At 39.6% G+C, this 22,735-nt stretch overlaps 1 protein-coding gene across 6 annotated transcripts in view; it reads left to right on the top strand.

The window, feature by feature from the left end:
- The window catches only part of ptpn13 (protein tyrosine phosphatase non-receptor type 13), a 41,340-nt gene that overhangs the window by 11,376 nt on the left and 7,229 nt on the right, over positions 1-22,735 (top strand). For 2 of the 6 annotated variants that reach the window (XM_017407775.3, XM_017407776.3), the window contains exons 5-28: positions 1,034-1,219; positions 1,404-1,491; positions 4,121-4,750; positions 10,815-10,904; positions 11,964-12,063; positions 13,591-13,783; positions 14,560-14,634; positions 14,734-14,905; positions 15,311-15,461; positions 15,594-15,732; positions 15,838-15,990; positions 16,425-16,607; positions 16,729-16,891; positions 17,109-17,496; positions 18,036-18,142; positions 18,404-18,457; positions 19,007-19,096; positions 19,334-19,441; positions 19,592-19,723; positions 19,839-20,323; positions 20,710-20,826; positions 21,851-21,944; positions 22,039-22,124; positions 22,220-22,388. In XM_017407775.3, coding sequence (XP_017263264.1) covers positions 1,034-1,219; positions 1,404-1,491; positions 4,121-4,750; positions 10,815-10,904; positions 11,964-12,063; positions 13,591-13,783; positions 14,560-14,634; positions 14,734-14,905; positions 15,311-15,461; positions 15,594-15,732; positions 15,838-15,990; positions 16,425-16,607; positions 16,729-16,891; positions 17,109-17,496; positions 18,036-18,142; positions 18,404-18,457; positions 19,007-19,096; positions 19,334-19,441; positions 19,592-19,723; positions 19,839-20,323; positions 20,710-20,826; positions 21,851-21,944; positions 22,039-22,124; positions 22,220-22,388 — 4,153 coding nt within the window. Of the gene's footprint in view, positions 1-1,033; positions 1,220-1,403; positions 1,492-4,120; positions 4,751-10,814; positions 10,905-11,963; positions 12,064-13,590; positions 13,784-14,559; positions 14,635-14,733; positions 14,906-15,310; positions 15,462-15,593; positions 15,733-15,837; positions 15,991-16,424; positions 16,608-16,728; positions 16,892-17,108; positions 17,497-18,035; positions 18,143-18,403; positions 18,458-19,006; positions 19,097-19,333; positions 19,442-19,591; positions 19,724-19,838; positions 20,324-20,709; positions 20,842-21,850; positions 21,945-22,038; positions 22,125-22,219; positions 22,389-22,735 lie in introns of all 6 variants that reach the window. The other 4 variants (XM_017407774.3, XM_017407773.3, XM_017407777.3 and 1 more) reach the window with 3 other exon arrangements.

The raw sequence follows: 22,735 nt of genomic DNA, 5'->3' as shown, positions 1-22,735 counted from the left end.
TGAGGGAAAACAATGGAACTGTTTTCACAATGTGTAAGAAATACATGTGTTAAAGAGTGGAAGTTTGTTGTATTATTTTCATTAGACTTAAAAACTACATTTAGCCTGTTTTTTTTTATATTTCTACCACATTTGGCATTTCAAGTAATGTGCCATAAATTCGACAGGCATCAGATATTTAGAGGGTTAATCCTTTAGTTGGTTAGTTGAGTTAGCTTTATAATATGTTAAATATTCTCACATCACAAAAACAATATCCAAGAAACAAACTTGGCATAGTTATACTAAGGTAAAAAAGGTTGAAAAGTAATAAAGAGGAATTGGATTGTGGCAAGATGCAACGTGATATATTTACAGCCTTAGTGTTTTTATTATGGTTGTTTTAAGGATTGTGTTTTACAGCTGAATGCCTCAGAAGCAGATGTGTCAGATACTGTCCTTGCTTAAAGAATTGATCTGTATCCGATCGTCTTGCTGAGGGAAAACTGTAAGCTGGGAGTGCACTCAAGAATGTTTCTGAACAGGTTATTCCAAACATCTTCACAAAATCAGGCAGGTGCTAAACACGTTCACACTGCGTGATCACATGAACAGGAAAGTGCAGTTTAAAGACAGCATGACTAAAGTTGGCTGTTTTTGTAATTTTTTCTGTTTTTTTTTATTGCTGTAATTCTTCTTTCAATCTAATGGGCAATGCTTTTTCTCCAACCCCATGTTTTCATAGCACCTGGAAAGATTGTGTGTCATTAAAAGGCATCACCTTCTGGTTTATTTAATCAAAAATGACATGTGGGGGAAAAAAATGCAAATTATCTGATTTTGTTGTTTACATATTTACCCCTACAGTTTAAACTAAAGTGTGGTCAGAGTTTTCTAACTGTTGCCTTTTAATCTAAAACATCCTTGTACTGTAGGTAATTATTTTTACCCTGCTCATACTCAACGTTTCTGACAGAAGTTTAAATGATACTACAATATCAGATCTGGGTAACCAAATAAAACTTTAAAGTGTGCTTATTTTGTTCTCGTGCAGCCCATGAAGCTGGGGGAGCACCTAAACAGTCTGCTCCTCAACATGTGCGATGATGTTACAGTAAGTCGAATGTCGCTGCGCACGGTGCTGGACATCTGCAGCAAACACATCAGAAACTCCAGCTGTGACCCTCCCTTCTCCTACATCAGAAAACTGGTCCGGTTGGTGCTTGGCAGCCTCTCTCAGGTAAACAGCATAATTAAGAAATTGAAGTGCAACAATGGCATTCTGTTACTGTTTTTACTTATAAGGAATATGTTACTGCTAGTGTTCTACTGTCAGAAAAAAACACAACTTTTTCCACTTTTTCTTAGTTTAACCTTTCACCTTTTGCTGTTTCTTAACTCTGTCAATTACTTTGTTTGTTTAGCTGGATGGTCTGGTGACAGATAGAGAGTCTCTTCCAGAGCGAAGTAAGGAGATTCGAGAAAGACTGAGGGGCAAGGGTTTGCCATCCGGTAAGATGAGCTACACTAATATACACTTTGAATTTCCCCAATTTCCCCCACAGCTTTTTTCCCCTCTTCTAGTCCTCACTGCAGCTTTTGACATTAAAAAAAATATAACATCCTACTGTTGGTACTCTGGGATAGGCATATCACTTTTAAACTGAGTCATACCTCTCTGGGCCTTCTGTCAAGGTGCCATTCTTGCTTTTCTTCGCTGGCTTGCATTGAAACCTCTTCTCCTTGCAAGATACCTGCTAGAGATGCATGCTAACTGTAAAATGTGAGTTTAGGGATTTAAGGAAATGTCTATAATGCAAGACTACATAATTTATATTTTCTTACAATAGGATTTAGAATAGCAGTGTGTTCCTTTCTGACTGTTTTTGTGGTGATTTTGATGCCAAACATACTGTATTTGACCAAAACCACCATGACGAGAAGCAGATGAAAAGCAACACTAGTAAAGACTATGACACCATACCCAGGGGTTTCAAAAGTTTCAGGAGTAGGATGCTTTTTAGGAAAAGTAGGGGGCTGACTGTCCACTGGATGAAGCCTGGTGCTTAGGTGATTAACCAAGGGGAAAAATTGAAATTTAGGACATCAGAACTGCATTTTCCTGGCATGTGGAACAAGGCTGGGAGGGTGTTTGAGGAGTCCAAAATCAGTGGTTTTTGAGGACAGTTTGTGAGGACATTTGGATCTTTGGAAGGACTGCGAGAGTTTTTAGAAAATCAGATGAAGAATTCATTTAGCCAAGACAAGGAACTATCTCCCAAGGCAGTAAACCTGAAGTAAGTAATCTTGTAAAATAGATTTAAATAAAAATATATTGACTGGAGATTTGAAATAGATTGTCTTGGTGTTCTTTTTGGTTGGTAGAATCCACTTAACTGAGAGGAGAGGTTTACCAGATGTGCAGAGAACTACTGAATAAACCATAGAACAGAACATTAAGAAAATAAATCACCATTTATTGTGAATAAAATTACATTTTGCATCCTTGTGTATATCGGGGATAACACGGGGAAAGGCAAACATTTACAAAGTAGAGGGTTTAAAGCCAAAATATATCTTTTGACTGAACAATCTTTTCTACACTTAATCATATGAGCCAAATGTCACAGTTCCAACTTTCATCCTTTATCTGCGCTTTGGATCGACAAGAGAGAAACTCAGTTATGTTAGTAAGGTGTCTTATTTTAGTCAAAGAAATTTACATTTCCATTCGGCCATGAATTGAGCTACTTTTGAACCCCCTGCGTACCTGCTACCAGCATTTACACCGACATACTCACAGGGCTCTGGAAGGCGTCCTCCTACATTTGCACATCGTTTCCCATGCTGATTTGCCGGACATTTTACTAAAGGGCTGGGTGGAAAAAAAAATGTTGTGCAAGACGTTAGAAGTGAATGCTTTGGACACTTATGTTCTGTCACATTTAGAAAAGAGTTCAAGGCAACATAGCAGTGTTGAATAAACAGATTTTATTCTACTAAAGCTTGAATGTTGTTCCCCGCTTGTAAATCACTTTGAGTTGTAAGTTTGTACACTTTGTAAATGGCTTTCATGGCCGTAAAAACCATCTATCCCGTTACGTTTTCTAGCTTTAGTTTACGGGAAAGAAGAGCTATAAAAGGAAAAACACCCTACAACCTCGAATTCGGATTCAATTCAGGAAAATATGACTAAACCTTCCCAGTGGTTTCTGAAGGAACTCCGGCATTTCCCCCGGCCAGGGGAAGGGGAGCACAGCCGTGGTGGTTATCCTGATTATGTAAGCAGTGCATGATATTGATTAGATACATATTTTTAAGTCACCATCAAAGTAGCTGGTTTGCTTTTTATATCAGTTCTTTGTTGAGAGAAACTACATGGAAAGAAGATCACTCAGTTTCCAGGCGTTTTTTTTTTCTTTTTTTTTCCTCAAGGAGTAACACTTTCTTTCCTGTTTCTTAGTAGTGTAAGATACAATTACAGCTCAGATCTCTTCTATTTTTTCTCGTTTTCTCCCAAATCAGTACTGTAAGTTACTATTTTATTAATTCTGAAGTTCTGAACGATAGCAACATTATAATAGTAGTGCTTAAAGAGTGGTTAAAGACAGTTCTGAATAGTTTACTTTATCTACAAACCTGTGTCTGCATGAATAAACTCCTGCCCTTTTTGTATGTTTTGGAATCAATGGATTAAAAAAAGCATGACATACTTCTGAAGTGTTTTTCCCCTTTTACTCATTTTGGTTTGTGTGAGTTTCTCTAAGCTACTGGAACTGACTGTCTTTGATGTGTTTACAAGTTGCATATGCTTTCTAGATTAATCGACACATGCTGCATTTTTATGGGACTTAATGTCTTGTTCTGCTCTGATCTTGCTTTTTCTCCTTGCTTACACACCATTTCTTTTTTTTTTTTTCTGAAAGTGATTTTTGAAATGGGACTTGTCTTTTATTGCTCAGTTTTAAAGGATATGTTATGATATTCAGACTGGATATCCACCAGCAATGAAATAGACTTTTTTTTTTTTTTTTTTAAGAATTCAAGAAATATTTGATTTGTTCTTTTGAATTTTAACAGTTTAATTTCTGGAAGTTTGTATGTCTGGTCATTGTTTAATAACATTTTCTTTTCTTTTCAGGGAGGAGTGCTGCCCCCAGGGTCCTGGGGCGCTACAGAGCCAAAATTCAGGAACAAACGTTTCTTAACCGCGGCCTCAGTCGTTCTATGGGAGCACTCCCAATCCAGGACTTGTTGAAAGGGGACGAGAGTGGAGCCCCACAGGCCCTGTCTGATTATCACTCAAACTCTGAATCTTCTACAGAATTCTACCCCAGAGCACCCTCACTGCAGAACGAGCTATCCTACCCCTATTTGCACCCTCTTTACCCCCAGATGAAGGCCCAGCCTGTGGAACTGGACCGTAGGTCTTTACCCTTCTTAAGTGGGGACCGGGGTCCAAGTCAGCCCAGGAAGACCTGGGCTTCCTCTGTGGATTTGGCTCGCATTGATCCAGAAGCTCTTCGATTTGGGGCTTTGGAGGATGCTCGTAGAGGCAGCAGTGCCTTAAGTACGCACTCTGTAGGCAGACGCAAAATGCCTTTGTCAGTACCCAAGGAGTTGGATTATGGGTACTCTGAGTTTGGCGGACTGCAGAACAGGAGATCTCATAACTTCTCAGCCCTGTCTGCTGGCTCCGGACTCCCTGATGCTTACGACAGGGTGAAAGAAAGACGAAGAAAACTTGAGGCACTTCAACAAGCAGTCGATGGTGAGTAATAAAATTGTTTATACCTGTTGGGTTGTTATGTGGCTGTGAACATTCAGCTGTCACACATTTTGATTTGTCTCAAATTCTTGGTTTTACAATTGAATTTAAAATTAAGTTATTTAAAGCTGAATGTCAGCTTTTAAAGTACAAAGCATTAAAAAAAGTCTAAAGTATGTTTTATCACGAGGGGGGGGCATTTAGCAAATTTTTCTTATCAGATGAGTCACATCTGCAGATCCTTCTTGCCTCAGACGATATAGAATCCGAAGCGCAGATAAACGTTTGCCTTCGCTGTCTGTATTTCTTGCTGAATTTTTCTGTCAATTTATTTTTCCCAACACCCCATAAGTGGAATAATGGTTTTCAGCTTTGATGATCTTGTGACCTGTCCTGTTAAGTTGAAATTTTGGAGTTTTCATCCTAAGTGTCATATATTCTTCCTGATTAGGACAGGCACTTTTAAGTTTTTCAGGTTATTGATATTGGTTACACATCACACACAAACAGCTTTACTAGCAAATGGAAAGTAAGATATTCTACAAATAATTCAATGTATTTTTCACAGCTTTATGGAGACTACATTCATATAACACATCACACATAACAAAAGCTCTGTCATTAGTATTGCACAATATTGGGATTGTTCTGTAACATCTTAGCTTGGTTTCCTGGCATGATTTTGTAATATGTTTTGTTACAGAATGAGACATTGTTAGAACATGCACTGAACAGTGCAGACTGCAATCTTTTAAGATATAACAATGGTCATGTCAGTGGCAGTGCATAAATCAAAACTGAAAACTTCCTGTTCCGTGTGCAAGAACTTGTTCGTTCAGCATTATTCTAGAAGACAGAAGGGCCATTATCATGGAAAAATAAATGTCAAAGTTATTGTGATTAAAGCACAAAGTAGGAAAAAAAAAGTTGGCTGGATCTGAGAGGTTTGAAGAGAAATGGTGAACACAGTGGCATGATGGGAGCAGCCAGGCACTTGGACTCGGTACCAGTTGTGTGTCTGAGCGTAACTACTCTGTGGGTTGGGAGCTGCGTGCTGGCTTAGATGTAGCATCGTTGGTGTTGTCTGGGCAGTAGGGTTTAAACAGAGTGAATGAGTCACTGGCACGGAAGTTGCCAAATGGCTGACAGTAATTACAGGCCCACTTCTAGCCTGCTGCTAATTGTCACACATGTTTACGTACCCGGCCATTCTTTGTTTTTTGTTGTATAACTTATTTGTTTGGATGTTTCTGACTGGTTACAAAGGAGGTTTTCACAGTCATGTGAGCAAACACTTACCAGTTATTAGTCAAGTCCCAGAGCTTTATGTTTCTCTCATAAGCGTATTGCATTCTTAGTGAGATCTCTATATGCAAGCTATGTTCTTTACAGTATCTCAGGTGTGGCAATATGAGTTCTCGGTCTACCTGGAGACAGTGGCGAAGCTTGGTTGGCTTCATATAATAAACCGCTGTCTGCTATCTTTGCCTCCCTTTGCCTCATCTTGCTGTTCTTCCAGACTCCCCCCTCTACATCTGTTTCCAGCCCCTTTGCTTCGCTGGCAGCTATTTTTAATGCTGAGCCAGCCACCAACCATGCATAATTTTCTTCAACAGTGACTTTTCAACCCCCAGTGGGTCTTGCCTTTTTTTTTTCCTCCCCTTCCTGACTGCTCCTTACTGCATGCCATTTGAGGCTTTTTGATATCATACAATAATACAGGATCTGAGCTCTGTGTCAAACATTGTCACTGTTTTTTACATGTAGAGGGTTCCCACTACCTACCGTATTATACTGCAACTTTAATATGTTTATTCTCTTGACACAAACTGAAACAGTGGTTTAAAATGAGAAAAAATGTCTAGTTTCTTCATTGTTTTCTGTACAGCTCTATTCTAAGAGAATCATTGAAGGGACAGAAAGGCAAAGTAAATCACCAAAAATATGTTTCCACTGTTCCTCATGTAATCCCAGACATGTTCTATGTAGATTCACTAAAAGAAAAACATTATAGAGACTGAAAGTTATGGATCTCTGATACTAATTTTCACTAACTGAATCAGGTGCTGATCTACTGCTGAACTTCAAGAACCAGTTTGCCTTTCCTCAAGCAAGATGAACCTCATAGAGACACTTTTCTGCAAACATCTGATCCAACACCTAACAAATTTTTGTTTCATGTGTGAATGGGCGAATACGTTTGAGAGGATTGTCAGTGTAAGGTCAATCCATGCAGCCTCTAACTGATCACAAATGAGGACTTGTTAGATAGCATGCCTGTGCAAAGGTTTTTTTTTTAAATATCAGCAAATCAAATCAGGATTGTAAACCAAATGTATTTTTATAGCATTCCAGATTTGTTTTGATTGGGTATTAATGGGTTCTGTTGAAGAACAAACCTTTTGATGATGAGTAACTTGGCCGAGACTTCCTTTTCTTTCTTTTTTTTCCCCCTTCCTTGTTGTTTTTTTTTTTTTCCTTTTTCCTTTATGTTTCTGCAGGAACTTGGTGGCGCAGCAGGTCTCAGGTTCCACAGGGTTACACACTGCTCGTCTCTCCCTGTATTTTTAAATGTTTCACGTCGTGTGCATGCCTGTGTGTGTGCAGGGGCATGTTGCTACCTAGCCACCCTCCATCTCGTGCTATGACTTGGTAGCTCCTGCCCCGCGTTTCCTCTTTGTGCCAAGATGCTTCAGTCTTAGAGGAGCAGAAACTTTCCTTGTACCCCTAGAAGCTGTAATTGGAGTCATGCGTAGAGGATGAGGGAATTCCAGACATTATTGGACTTTTCCGGCTCTTGGCAGCAGGTCTTGCGGCTTTGGGGCTCAGGCAGGTTCATTATGGTAAACAATGAAGGAGAGTTCAGCTTAAGAAGAATAAGAGATTTTTTTTTCTTTCTCTTTTTTTTGGTAAAAGCATAGTCTCAGAATTTTCCTGATTATATTATAGTTTGGCTAGCTTCCCGAGACAATGAGAGGAAACATTGTGAAATATTTTAATTTATTTATTTTTGAACTGTTTTAATAATCGGATTAGTCTCCTTGTCCTGTTTTGGTTAACATCTTAATAAAAACATTAGCATTTTTTTTTTTTTTTTTTTTTTACAAACATTGTTTTGTACGCAAGCTTTCTCACATTATATTTTTCTCAGGTATGCATGCTTGGAAAGAAAAGGGTGTCTTTAAGCTGGTTTTCATTTTGTGCTTTAGAGGGAATTTGTTCTTTGGCACTGGAGGAATGAGACCTAAAATATGCTGAGAATGAAAACCTGGTTTCAGGTTTTGAGGCGGAATTTCCCTGAACGTGTTGAATATATAAATATGCATTTGGTTTATTATTATGACGAACGCATTCATCATAATTTTGTGAAATCATTTTGTGTGAGTCAGCACCTGTCAGCAGTAGATTGTGAACGATTATTCTCAGAAGCTGTAGTTTCCTCTCTAGTCCAAAGTCTGATAGTTTGAGTGAAACCATTAACTACTGAGAACGATTGGATCCCAGAGATTGGTGAGCCATCTAGGCCATAGCTCTGTCTCATACACATAATCAGCTGAACTAAAACACAAGCTTTTTTTTTCTTTTCACTTTTCTTCTTTTTTTCCACCTTCAGAAAAATGTATTTTATGCTGAAGTTTGAGTTTCCTATGTGACATGTTTTTAGGAAAAAAAATAAAGTAAAAAGTTGTTCTTTTGAGAGTAATTTCATTTTTCTACACCTCATTCTGAAAACGTTAGGATGTTGTGCAAAATGCAAATCAAAATCATGCAGTAATTTACAAAAACCATTAACTTAATTAAATCTTAATTAATTATATCTTATTCACAATGGAACATAGTACACAGTCCTGGGTCTTTGCTGGGTTTTGTGTTTCCTGCAGACAGGTCAGTTCAGCCCCTGGACTCTTCTACCATGAAGCCATGCTGCTGTAATTAATGCAGTTTGTGGTTTAGCATTGTCTTGCTGAAATATGTAGGGTCTTCCCTGAAAAACACGTCATCTGGATGGGAGCATATGTTGTTTTAAAACTTGTATTCACTTCTCTGCATTATTGGTCCCTTTCCAGCTGTGTAAGCTCCCTATTCCATAGCCACTTATGGACCTCCATACCATCAGAGAGGCAGGCTTTTGAACTTTGTGCTGATAACAAGCCAGATACTCTCCCTCTTATTTTAGTACGGACCACAGGGAATCTGTGGTTTTCAAAAATAAAAACATTGACATTTCAATTAGTCTGACCACAGAACAGTTTTCCACGTTGTCTCAGTTCATTTTTAAATGAGTTTTGACTCGGAGAGGACAGTGATGCGTCTGGATGGTGTTTACATATGGCTTCTTCTTTGCATGATAGAGCTTTAATCAGTACTTGTAGGTGGCATGGGGAGCTGGGTTTATAGACAAGGATTTGTGGAAGTGTTCCTGAGTCCATGCAGTGATGTCCAGAACAGAATCAGACCTGTTTTTAATGCAGTCACCTGAGGGCCTGAAGATCACAGCATCCAGTACTGACTCTGTCTTGTCCTTTGAACTCAGAGATTTCTCCAGATTCTTGAAACCTTTTGATGATATTATGAGCTGTAGTTCCATTGAGGAACATTATTCTGGAATTGTTCCACTTATTTTAGACAGTTTTTCACAAACTGGTGAACCTCTGCTCAACTTTACTTCTTTACTTCTCTGTACCCAGTCCTCTTACTGACTTGTTGCTAATTAACTTAATTAGTCACAAACTGCTCCTCCTGCCGTTTCTTATTTGTACCACTTACTTTTACTGCTTGTTGCCCCTGTTCTTACTTATTTTAAAATGTCCCGCTAAAGTAAAGTACAAAATTAACTTATTTCCCCCCCCCTAAAAATGGTACAAGTTAAAACATTTGATAATTTTATGTTCCACTGTGAATAAAATATGGGTTTATGATATTCTCAAACCACTGCTTTCTGTTTTAATTTACATTTTACACAATGTTCCAACTTCTTCAGGGTTGAGGTTGTATTTTTTTTTTTCCTCTTATATTCTTCCCTTTACTCATTAGGATTTTCAAGGTCTGCACAGTATCAGGTTGTATCAGTCACGAGCAAGTGATTGCATGTGTTGGAAACTGCACGTTTGTCTGTTTTGAGCCTTTGTAACTGCATGGGTAGCTTTGCTGTAAAGTACACTAAGAAAAACACTACTTTTGTGTACCTTTTTTAACTGAGTCATTCTGTGAAAAGACCTCGTGACTCACTTATCAGGGGAAGATGGGGGAAACTATTTTGAGCTACAGTCCGACCAGTCTGTTGGCCTGAGAGTAACACTGCTGGTCTGAAACGCTTCGACTATAGACAGACTTCATTACAAAGAGAGTGTCTGTTGCATTGTGAAACTGTGAACTTGAATTCCTGAGCAGTGACTGAAAAAATGTGGCTCGTGCAAGCTGTATGGTTGATGCTGAAGAGCAAGACTTTCAAGTTGGGCTTCTTAACACAAAGGCATGTGACACTTTGGTCCAGGTTGAGACTTTACTGCTTACGTTTTCTTCTCGCCACTGAATGTGGTTCATCACTGGGTTTATAAAGCAGTGATTTGTAGAAAGAACTGGTCTGTACTTGTTGTGGTTCAACCAGTCAAGTTCAACAAAAGATGCCCTCGACAAAAGAGGCTCTAACCTGACAGGAGGCATGCCTGCACACTTTTAGTGACTCTACCTTCCTTTGTTGTCGTATATGCCCTTTCATTACCAGTGTTTGACAACAGCATGCCTAATACCTGTTTTTGGGTCTAATTTTTCTGGCGTAGGGTTAAAGACAGTTTAAATATGTTTTCTTAGATTTTCCTGGAAAAGAAAACAGCAGTTCACGTTTTTTTCTTTTTAAAAAGTGATGCAACTTCTTTTGTGTGTGTGTGTGAGACGCTGAAAAATAAAAGGCCTCACCTTAACGTTTCAAAAACAAAACATTAAACATCTCCATGTAACCATTAAGTTATATATAATATGCACGACATGCTGTTTTTTCTGTTATTGCATGATTTGTGTATCATAATGTCTTTCTATTTCTTCACTGATGGGCTTTCTCTGCTTTCAGACCCTCACCGCACTTACCAAAGGTACCACAGTGATTACAGCTCATCCAGCGAAAGCCCCTCAGTGACCTCTGATCCAGACTACAGACAAGGTAACAGCTGTCTGGGGGAACTCTCTTTTTCTTTGTTATAATGAGGCATTCACCACATTATTTATTTATGTGTGCAAACCTTAAGGTGCAGGTGGCAGGTGCTGCACATCCATTAGGCATCATGATTATTTACATGCAACAGAAATAAAAACACCTTCTGGCAATAGAGCTACGCTCTTTTTTTAATTTTTTTTTTTACTGTGGTCATTTAATCAGTTGGTAATTTGTGTTTAGTTCAGGGTGTGTGAATTTTTTCTGGAAATTAATTCCGTTTTTGTTTCTACTTTCAGCTGATGCTGTAACTTCTAAATCAGCTGCTGTCATTTACTTGCAGTGTGCTGTAAATTAAATCATTTTTTCTGCTATATAGGGTTGCACAAGGTAGCTATAAAAGTATGGGAAAGTGTGTATAGCGGTTTATGTAAATGTTAGAACTAGTTCACTCAAAGCGGTCGAGTTTTTAAAAGATTAAAGGTGAACAACACCCGTAGTTGAGATGCCCAGATGCCTTGGCACCTTCTACTCTCATGTTTAAATCACTTACTAGCTGTTTGTACTGTTTATTGTATTTCATATCCGTCGTTTTTGTTCATTTTCCCTGCAGCTATTAGATAAAGTCAAAGAAATTAAATAAAACTAATATTTTATTAAAGAACCAAACGGCAACCCAGAAGACCAAAGGAACTGACCTGAAGATAGCTTATTATTGGTGTCCCAAAACCAAAAGCTGATTGAATTTCCTTCAACTGAAACAAACCATAAATCAAATTTACAAGACTTGAGAAGAGCTTGCTATATTTTCGTGCTTTAAGAATGTCTCTTTAATGCAGTGGTGACCATATATAGAAACTTCCAGAGCATGGTAGCAGATTGTATTTGTGGTTCTGGCTTTAGTTGACGTAAATGCTTTGTAACTACTGTTCTGCTCGGACATGTTCGTGCAGGTTTAATCGCACCACCTTTTGGGTGGCTGCATCTGGAGGGAGTGTGTTTGATCAAAGAAAATGCAGTCCTTTTTTGTGTGTTTGTGTGCCGCTGATATTCCCATGTCTCCTGCAGCTAAGAAACCCAGCGAGGGGACGAGGTTCGGCTCTCAGCTGGCACTTTCATCAGAACACGACGCCCTGTCGTTGGCGGGTCCCAACATAAACAGACACAGGTAACGCATCCAGACTGTTGGCAGCCTCACCGAACCCATCTCCCTCCAGGCTACTCCTGCACGATGCGCCTCAACTCATTTTTAGCACAGGTTTCTTCTCTAGGAGGCTTTCCCCTCTCCTGTGACAAATGAAGAGAACATAAAAAAGCTCTGTGACTTGCTCTGAAAAACAACATCTTTGAGCTCTTTTTGGCGTGTGTACTGCAGAGTTCACTCTGAAGACAAGAAGGAACCATGTCTAAATATGTTCTTTCAATTTATCCAACAGCCTTTTCTTTTCAAAATACACGTTCATAGTTTTTAACTCCACACACACAGTTTTAGCTCTTCTCTTAACAAGGCTTGGTGCTTGTGCATGCAGGAGTCAGATGATCTGTAGGTCTATTATTAAGATGAGTAAAGTTAACTATTTTTCTTACTGTAAGGGATTTGTAGTGCTTACATGTCATTATTTAGTATTACCCCAGCTTATTGGAAACCTCTACCATATACAATGTGAAAACCTTCAAAAAGATCTGAGTAGAGTTATGATGAGCCATAAAAAGCTTCCAGTAACACTAAAACCAAATACATTTTTGTAGGTTTGTGGATGTTGTAGGCTTATCCTAAAGCACTCGTCCCCGTTCTTTTAAACCCAGATAAGTTTCCATCTGTCACTTTTCTGTATCCATTTTATTCTGGTCAGGTTTGTGCACTACTATAGCTCATTCCACCTGACATATGGTGAGAGATTTGATTCACCCTGGACAGACGGTTGGTCCATCACCTATCTCAAAATTAACAATTACAAATTAACCCAACACAAAATGCAGCCACAGGGAGAACACGCAAATTCATCACAAAAGTTCTAGAAATTTCAAGTCCGAAACCCTCGTGCTGTGACTTCCTGGTACTGTTTTTTTTTTAAGGAAATTAATAAGAAAAATGAGTATCGGAAGAATGTTTTGTTCAATAAATCATGTTAAACTAAAACCTTTGCTTATTAAATCTATTAGTTATGTGCAGGCAGCTCTGTGCATCCAAACTGCTAATGCATCACTCAGACTAATTATAGTACCAGCTGTGTGTTTATGACTAAATTGTGGTTTATGTAAAAGAGATTTATTGATTTGTTTGATGATTGAAAATGTATACTTGCCAACGCACATATCGTCATCTTTGTATTGAGTTGCGTTAGTGTCTGCTTGTTAATTTTCCTCCTTTTTGAAGAGCTGCTCAAAAAAACTCTCCGCTAAACAGGAAAGCCACAGACAAAGCTGTCTCGTTTGGTCCCCTGGGCCACACACAGAGCTGGTGTTGCACAGCAAGATGCTTCACTAGTGAGGTCATCTAACATGACATTCACATTCACCCGCCTCGATCTCTTAAAGCTCTAGCATTACAGTCCCGAACAGCCTGCTTGTTTGCTGTGCCTCCTGTCAGAAAAAAAAACAATGTTTTCCATTCGTCCTACTGCAGAGCTTCGTCCCAAACGCCGGCTTGTGTTTTACGACGGGACTTCCGCAGCTCATGCTTGTTTCTCTGTAGGCAAAATGAGGGGACAGCCGATGACGGTCTGGTGGGAGCCGAGTTGCTCCTCCAGAGACAAGAGGAGGTGGAGCGGCTCCAATCACACCTGGCCAAAAGGCTGTCCAGGGCCAACTTCTACCCCGCAGACGAGCCCTTGATCGACCCCCAAGACCCACTCTACATTTCCTCTATATCGCTTCGCAAAAACAAGGTTTGTCCACCCTGTGACACAGCACTCAGATATGCGCCATTAATGCAACGACCCTGTAATCTCTGGTAATGACACATCAGAGGATCATTTCCGTCTTTATCTGCTACAAGGCTTCGTCTTCTTTAGCTGTGAAAAACACAGAAAAACAACCAACTCCAGAGAGCTGTCAGTTAAACCCTCTTACTGCAGTACAAACATCCAGTATCCAAGAAGCTCAAAGCTCATTTTAACGCTAGACGTGATGCCTGGAGAGTTTGAATTTCATATGCTCATTGGCTGCAAACATGTCGTTGCTGTGCTCACTTAATGTGGTGGTTATGCAAACTGCTGACTGCACAGTATAATTAATTTCAGCCTCTTGTGGTAATGAACTTTTTACAGAATGGTTTGATTGATGCCACCTACTATCACAAATTGTGTAAAAGCGTTAACATACGTGGTAAACGAAGGAACAAATCTGCTGATGTTGGCAGTAGACCTCAAACACGGTGAATATATAACTAGTAGATTAATCACATGTGCATGGGAGACTCTCTTGTGTGTTTGGGGTAAATAGATCAGACGTAGTTTGGGATGTGGGAGTTACTATTGGGAAAGCTTTGGCTGAAACCAGAAAACCTGTAAAGTCTTCTAGATATTTTAAACTAAAAAGTATATATGATGTGTTAGAATGTTATGGTTTTGTACAAAAAGTAGTTTTTTAATTGTTTATCACCTAGAGTCCACATACCCCTTTAAGAAAAAAGTGTTTTTTTTTTCCTTTGTTAAAATGTCAGAACTATCTCGGACCAGAGTTTGTGAAGATGGCCAGTGAGCCTTGCGTCCCTTTAACCGTGCCCTCTTCGATAATGGTAGGTGTTTAAATGCATCCGCCTTGAAACCAGCGTATTCACATCTTATTTTTAACGATTCGCTTCTCTTTTATTTATTTATTTTTCCACTAACTCAAGAAACGCGGTAAGGGGGAAGAAGTGCAAAGGAAGGTGGGCGTGGTGCTGCTAAATGGCCAAAAACTGGAGCTGAGCTGTGATGTCAAGGCCCTTTGTAAAGATGTTTTTGATATGGTGGTGGCTCACATCGGGCTTGTGGAGCACCATCTCTTCAGCCTTGCTTACCTCAAAGGTAATGTTTGTTGCTCTCAGGTATATCTCTCCTATTAGAAGTAAATTTAGATTAGTTTTCCACACATGATGTTGCATTAAAGAGGTAAAACTCCTTGGCTTTTATTTGCATTAAAGAGATTTGGCATTTTAAGTAATTTGTCTTTTATTTATTTAGGTGTTTGTTTAAACTTGGCTTTATATTTATTATTTTAAAACTTCTTTTACAGTTTGTAATCAATTTTAATATCCTTTAGGCTACTAATGTTTTGTGGTATTGTTTTGAGGTTTAGTGCACAGCCCTTTGGCCAAGTCTGGTTATTTAAAATGTACTTTATAAATAAAGTTGATTTAATTTAATAAATCAACGTGGTTCCTCCCCATGCTGACACCTCTTTTCTTCTCTTTCATCTTAAAATTCACGCAGAAAATGAGTTTTTCTTCATCGATTCTGATGCCAAACTCGTTAAAGTGGCCCCAAATGGATGGAAGGAGGATCCTAAGAAGAGACGATCTGACGTTGCTTTTACCCTTTTCTTGCGCATCAAATTCTTCCTTGATGATGTCAACCTCATACAGTAAGTTCAAACTGTAGTTGTTGCAAATTATTTAAAGTATAAATAGATGTTTTTGCTGTGAAACAACAAAGCCCTGTGTTGGCATGTCACGTGAAAATAAACCAAAATATTTCTTTTTTTTGCGTAAAACAGACACACTATGACCAAACATCAGTACTACCTGCAGCTGAGGAAAGATATCTTGGAGGAAAGGCTGCGCTGCAGCACAGAAAATGCCTTGCTGCTGGCTTCACTGGCACTGCAAGCGGAATTTGGTGACTACCAACCTGAGGTACTGAACCCTCTTCCTGCATCTGTGTTTAATTTAATTTCACTTTTTTTTTATTGTCTTTGCAACATTTAAGCAATAATGTGAATATTCTCTTCTGTGCTGCAGCTTTACGGGAAGACCTATTTCCGACTGGAGCAGTACATGCCGGTGTCTGCCTTGGATAAGGTGGAGCACACGGCCCTGAGGGAAGAACTGCCAAAACTTCACAGCAACTACTACGGATCATCAGAGTATGAAGCAGAGTTTGAGTTCCTCAAGGTTAGCAAGATGAGAATACGAAGAAATCAAGGTCCTTCGCAGATGGATAAAAAGTTGCAGTAATTTGCTCCTAAAGTTCTTATTTTGAAAGTACTAATTGATTTAAATTCACAAGTGGCAGCTCTACAAAAGAAGGCCTGTCTGGTCGTACTCTTCACTAAAATATAGTTTAGCACACCATCCTACAGGGACTGATTATTGCTTTTTTGGAAAACAAATGAACAAATAAACTCTTCCACGGTGTCTAAGCTAGCAACAATGAGGAATTGTAAAATAGACTTTAAGCTGCACTGTCACAAAAGCGTTTTTTTTTTGTTTGTTTTTAATGGAAAGATCTAATTCTTTGTTTTTAATTTGCACCTCAACACTAATCCCTGCTGTGTGTCTCAGTACATTTAAACATTTATTAATATTTTGCGTTGTTTGTTTCAAAGGTGAGCCAGAGGCTCGTAGAGTACGGAGTCCATTTCCATCGAGTGCTTCCAGAGAAGAGATCTCAGACGGGCATCATGCTGGGCGTCTCCTCCAAAGGGGTGCACATTTTTGAAGTCCGTAATGGAAATCGTACCCCGGTGCTGAAGTTCCCCTGGAGGGAAACCAAGAAGATCTCCTTTGCAGTATGTATTTTTTCCCCCTCTTTTATTTAAGAAATAAACAGTTGCATTGTAACTTATTAGTTCCCTGTGTAGATTTCCTCAAATGGTCCTCACTTGAAATTGTGTTCTCTTATCTTTTAAGAAAAAGAAAATTTGCCTTCAGAACACATCCGACGAGATTAAGCACCTTTTCCAGACAGACAGCAACAAGACATGTCAGTATCTGCTGCAGTTGAGCACGGATCAGCACAAGTTCAACCTGCAGACGAAGGCACGCCAGAACAACCAGGAGCTGCAAGATCTGGGTACGTGAGAGGGCAGCAGACCCTCATATCCGTCTGGATAGGGTACACAGAGTGTGGCCTCAAAATAAAATCATTTAGTTAGAAAAAAACTTTAAATGTTATGTATATAGAAGGATTGTAACCGCAATATGTTCTGCTTTTATTTAAAGGTGACACATCAGGATACTGTAACAAAATGTATAAACATTAACGTTTTTATTCATTTTCTGTTTCTTAGAGAACAACCCTTTGAGCAGTTTGCAGTACTCTCTTGATCCAGCTGTGAGGACGGTCCCCAACTTATCCACCCGCTCCAACCCGGACCACCTGAAGAGGATCTCGTACTCAGAGGCGTCCCTGAACAAGGCGCAGTCGGGCTCAGTGTTGGTCCACGACGAGCTCCACCTACCAGGTTTCCATCCAATGGCCTCCACGGGCTTCTCCAAGCCGCGATTAATGAGTCGTTCCCACCACAACCTGGCGCGGTTGTCGGAGTCTGCGGAGCACCGGATGGATGGGTCAAACAGCAGGCTTGTCCAGCCACCTTTCAACCAAGCGGCTTCTTATGTCCAGCAGCACCAGCGCGCCAGCTCGGACACAGACTCGCTCGCGCAACAGCAAGACAAGTAAGATCAGAGAAGGAAAATACTTTAAAACATTCAGAATTTTCTCCTCACAAGACTTTAAAGGAAGGCCCAAGGGTTTCCATTTTTAGTTCCTTGTTTATGTAGCCATTCAAGGTTTTATTTCAAACTCGATTCAGGAAGTAGGGTTTTTGTTTTTGAGTAGAGCTTTTGTGTCAGTGTATATGAGCTGACTTCAGGGGAGAGTAAGATTACTTAGTGAGGACTTGTTCCTGGGACTAATCGTATACCTGCTCTATGGAGACAGAGAATACTACCTTCATCTTCTAATTGACTCTCTGGGGGGGTTTGTGTGTGGGTTGTCCGTTTGTCTTGTGGGACAGTTCCTGCCTACCACTATGGGATAAAATTTTAAATATGACATGTTTTTTTTATATATATTCGCTGGAATTATCTGTATATTTAGAGAAAAATTGGAGTCAAAGAAAACGTTGTTTGCAGAATCTGTATTTTAACTTTCAGCCTTTTTGTCTTTTGCATATTTGAAGTGAATCTTCTCTTGTTTTTTCTGATCTTCTTAGATCATTTGGAGCGGTATACAACAGCAGCCCGTCCTGGCGCCTCAACCAGCCTAAAAAGGAATCTGACTCTTCTTCCATAGAGGACACAGGCCAAGCATATGTTGTTGGTAAGGATGCTGGCCTATCTATAAGGATATTAATGAAACAATTTATTAAGGATATAAAGTCTGGAATTAATGTCTCCTCTTACACCAGTTAATAAACTAATTCTATTTTTTATTATATGCACATCTCTAAGCTGAAATTTGTTTTCTCGTGTCAGATTGAGGCACAGTCTTAATCCTAATTATAACAAATAATCGGATAAAACGACAGATTATTTACTGGATCAGTTGTTTGGCCTCACTGACCATCTGTGTTGTTTGCAGGTGTCAGTATGCACGGTTCCTCTGGAGTGCCTTCAACCCCGGCCTCTGTAAATGGTATGTTGTAGTCAAACATGAACTGATGGTTTGTTTTTGCTTTATATACAAAATAATGTCAAAACAAGAAAATGCCCAACTGCTCTAAAACGTAACATATTTTTAATCCTCTAATTTGTTGAATTTAATGCTAATTGTGAGCCATCTGGATACAAAACAAAAACAAAGTACAGGTCTGTAAATCTAAAACGTAAAATGCAAAAACTGAGTCTGTGTTCTCTTTTTGCTGCTGGTTTGTGGATCTTGACTTTGGCCGTAGTTCAACCATTTAGTCGCTCATTTGTTGGCACTGAACTCCTCTTTCATCCCAGTTCAGCAGATCTTTTCAAACTCATTTCTCAGCTGCACTAAAGTGGGAGCCCTTCTGCAGCACTGCGTTTCTGCCCCAGCTGAATAATAGTTGCACTGCTGAAGTTTTAGTTGCCCGCTGTTACGTTGACACAAACACGTTGACACAAAAGTTACGCTTCAGCCAGAAAACGCATAGAAGCTGCTGTGTATTACTAATATTTTACTGTATAACATGTTATCTTTGTTGCGACTGCACAGACTCTCTGAAGAAAAAGCTCAAAGAGCTGCCGTCTCCAGAGAGGGAAATCACAACCGTAAACCTGAAGAAAGACGTGAAATATGGACTTGGTAAGCATAAAATGTCCCGCTTTTGGTTTTCTTTTCATAGCTGACGATATGTAAAAATGTATCAAAAAAGATATTTATTTTTTATTTTAAATTGGGAAGAATGTACCACATTAAACAAATAGAATTTCTCAAACTACAAGTGAGCTTTGGTTGTAGTTGGATTTGTGCAGGAATGCTAAAACATTTGAACACACCTGTATAGTTACGCTGTTATGACTGTGCTTGTGTGTGGTGCAGGATTTCAGGTTGTTGGAGGCGAAAATTCTGGCCGTGCGGACCTCGGTACTTTCATAAGCTCCATCACTCCTGGGGGTCCGGCTGATCTCGACGGCTGCCTTAAACCTGGTAGGATAGTGTTTTTGTTACCCCGTGTATCCTGCGTGGGTAGATTTTTGCATGTTTTTGGTTGCCCGCTAAGGTGTTAGCGCTCAGATTTGTTGTCGATGTTTGTCTTGTTAGTTTTTCGTGCATGTAACGGTGGTAACATTGATTCAGGTGACCGGCTGATATCTGTGAATGATTTAAACGTGGAAGGACTTTCTCATGCTGTTACGATTGATATTCTTCAAAATGTTCCTGATGATGTTACTCTGGTAGTGTCACAACCCAAAGAGAGGCTTTATAAAGGTAAAAGTAGAAATATAAATGTTTTTAAGCTCTTGATATTTTATTTTAAACAGAGGCATAACCTTTATTTGCATTCTTACGTCACTATTTTTATTTTTATTCATTTTTTTGACAGATTCACCTCCAGAATATACTCCTCGCCCACCTACGTCTTCATTTAGGTCATCTAACTCTGCTCAGAGGCAAGAACTGAATGTTGACTCTTCATCAGAGGAAAATGCAGAAACTGGAAACCCCAGCCCTCCTCCCCTCAGGGCTGGCATGCCGTCATCTGCCTCCTCTCCAGGCCGCCATAACGCCAGCCTCGGCCCTCAGGACTCCAAGCCAGGCAGCGCTGCTAAAACCAGCCAGTCCCCTCTTGACAGAATTCAGAAATGCTTAGAAAGAGCCGCAGGTCCTGCCACAGCTGAAACCGCCGCTCAAAGTCGTGGAACTGAACCCAAAGTGGGTCTGAATCCCACACCGCCAGCCCTGCCACCTAAAATTAGAAAAGTGAAGCTTTCAGAAAATCCCAAATTTTCTGAGCTTTCTGACAGGGGAGACACAGACATGGACGAGGAGACTTATTCCAGTTATCAAGAGAAACTGAAGGTCAAAAAGGTGCGATCTCTGAGGGTTTGACTTCATTGGTGTGAATAGACTCTTTGTTCTTAGATATTACTTTACGTAACAGTCGTCTGCTCTGGAGTTACACGAACTAGAATACACAAAGTTGCGTTTTTATTATTGTGAAACAAATATTTCTTCCACGAACAAGCATTTTTAAATTGTCAGATGCTTGGCACAACTAACTGCTTGTTGTTAACCCTTGACCTGTGATCACGTCGCTGATTTCAGTGCACTGCATGTTGAATGTGTTAGAATATCTGCTCGCTTCCTTCACCGCAGCACCAGAATCAGCTTCCCCGCTTTCCTTTGATCGCTTTATCTCCCTGCATGTTGTTGCATGTCGTAAATCACCCCGATGCACTGTTCTCTGTTTGCAGGAAAGCGCCGCGGAAAATATAAACGGTAATGCCCCAGGGGTCAATAGTCTCCCTCCCGGAGAACTATTTGACGTTGAGCTGTCCAAAACAGACAGTGGCCTGGGCATAAAAGTCACGGTACTGTCCGACAAGGTTTTCACTCTCTCTTTGTTTTGGCCCCTTTCCTGCTCATCTCACCACTGTTGTTCTTTAGTGTTTTAATGTGTTTGTTGTTGTTTTTTTTAGTTTGCTTACTTAGCTCTGTTTGTTGGAAGAGCTTGTGGTAATATAACTCATTTTGCATAACAATTATTTTTTATATTCAAAGAATAATAAAATCACAGGCTCTTTAGCACCTTCACAGTAATGACTAAAATGACTAAAAGCTGTAAGAATGGCTGATTTGTGGGTTTTCTAATGAGTGCTATTATTTACGCTTCCTGCTGATGATTAATATAACGGAGTACAATTAATCCAACTTCTCTCTCGTGGACTAAACATTGATTGGCATAAATAACACTCAGATACCAATCAATTCACTGCATCTTCTTATTGCTGTGGTCACAATAATTATTGACTATTGTGTGATATTATTATTAATAATAAAAGTTGAAAAATATTGCAGTTAGTTGTTAATCCACATGGCCGTCAAGATATTATCATCATCAGATGGAGTATTAGCCCAGTGATTATCATTTAAATTTAATTCCTTTAGTCATTATTTCAGTAACATCCCTTTTGGAGAATGTTATTTTTTTACAAATCAGCTTTTGTTAAATGATGAATGCTTTGTTTTTATTTTAGAATGACTAAATAAGGCACAGTTTCAGCAGTTTTTGCAAGAAAAAAAAAACAGTAGCATTACTCTTTAAGGTGTCTGAAATCATTCCTTTGTAGAAATTAAATAAAGAAAGAAAGAAATTGTTAAAAGCCTTAAATGAGAGGTGTTTTTTATAGGCTAAGTCTCAGTCTGTGGTAATATAAAATACCTTTTAAAAGTTTATACAATCTTTTTGTTATGTCGTTTTTGGCCACGTTAAAAACGGAGCATTTATCATTCAATAGTTACCCCTCCCCATGTCCCATCAGCCCCCAAAGGAAATACATATTTAACTCTTTTGCCTTTGGCTGTTGAGACTAAGAGTTGTGTGGTTTTCTTTAGGGGGGAGCCAACACATCAATTCGACACGGAGGCATCTACGTCAAAGGCATTATACCAAAAGGTGCCGCCGAGCTCGATGGAAGAATACAGAAAGGTAAACTACATTAAAAACGGTTGTTACAAACGCCACAAGAAACAAAGGCTAAACGGTTGAAATGAATGAATTTTTGTGTGTGATTTATGTACAGGTGATCGTGTTGTGGCCGTTAACGGAAAGAGCCTGGAGGGGGCCACTCATAAGCAGGCCGTCGACGTCCTCAGAGAGACGGGGCAGGTGAGGGCTGATGTTTACGATGATGTAAAGATGTTAAGCAGCCACCCAGATGGCCTCTAACGTCTTGTAAATCATGTGGTGTGTGTGTGTTCCAGACGGTGCATTTGGTATTGGAGAGGAGTCATCTTCCTGCAGACGGCGCTCACGCCCCCCTCACCCCTCAAACCACCGCAAATCACGCTGCCAGTAACCGGGATCAAACCAAGGACAAGGTGCAGCCTCCCAACACCAAAGAAAAACCCGAGTACAGCTTTGTCACGAAAGGTGAGACACCAAGGTGGAATACTAAAGAGGATTCTTAAGCAGTGTGCAGTTAGGCATTTGAGAGGGTTTAAAAGCACATTTCAATGCACCCTGATGTATCCATTTATACTGAGAGTAGGCTCTGGGCCCACTTTCAGTCACTGTAATTGAGTTTTTATTATAAAATGCTCACTTCCCTACAGGGTAACGCCTTTTTTTTTTTCTATAAAAGTTCACATCAAAGATTATTAAAGGAAACACTTATTATTTTGGTCAACATTTTGTCTCTACCTTTAACACTAAGCCTCCTTTGTTCTCGCTCTAAACAAAGTAGCTTGCCATGATAACTTAATTTGAAAGGAAATGCG

Source organism: Kryptolebias marmoratus, linkage group LG14, assembly GCF_001649575.2.
Source record: "Kryptolebias marmoratus isolate JLee-2015 linkage group LG14, ASM164957v2, whole genome shotgun sequence".
NCBI lineage: Eukaryota > Metazoa > Chordata > Actinopteri > Cyprinodontiformes > Rivulidae > Kryptolebias > Kryptolebias marmoratus.
Note: the sequence above shows the minus strand (reverse complement) of the source record. Positions and strands in the feature narration are given on the sequence as shown.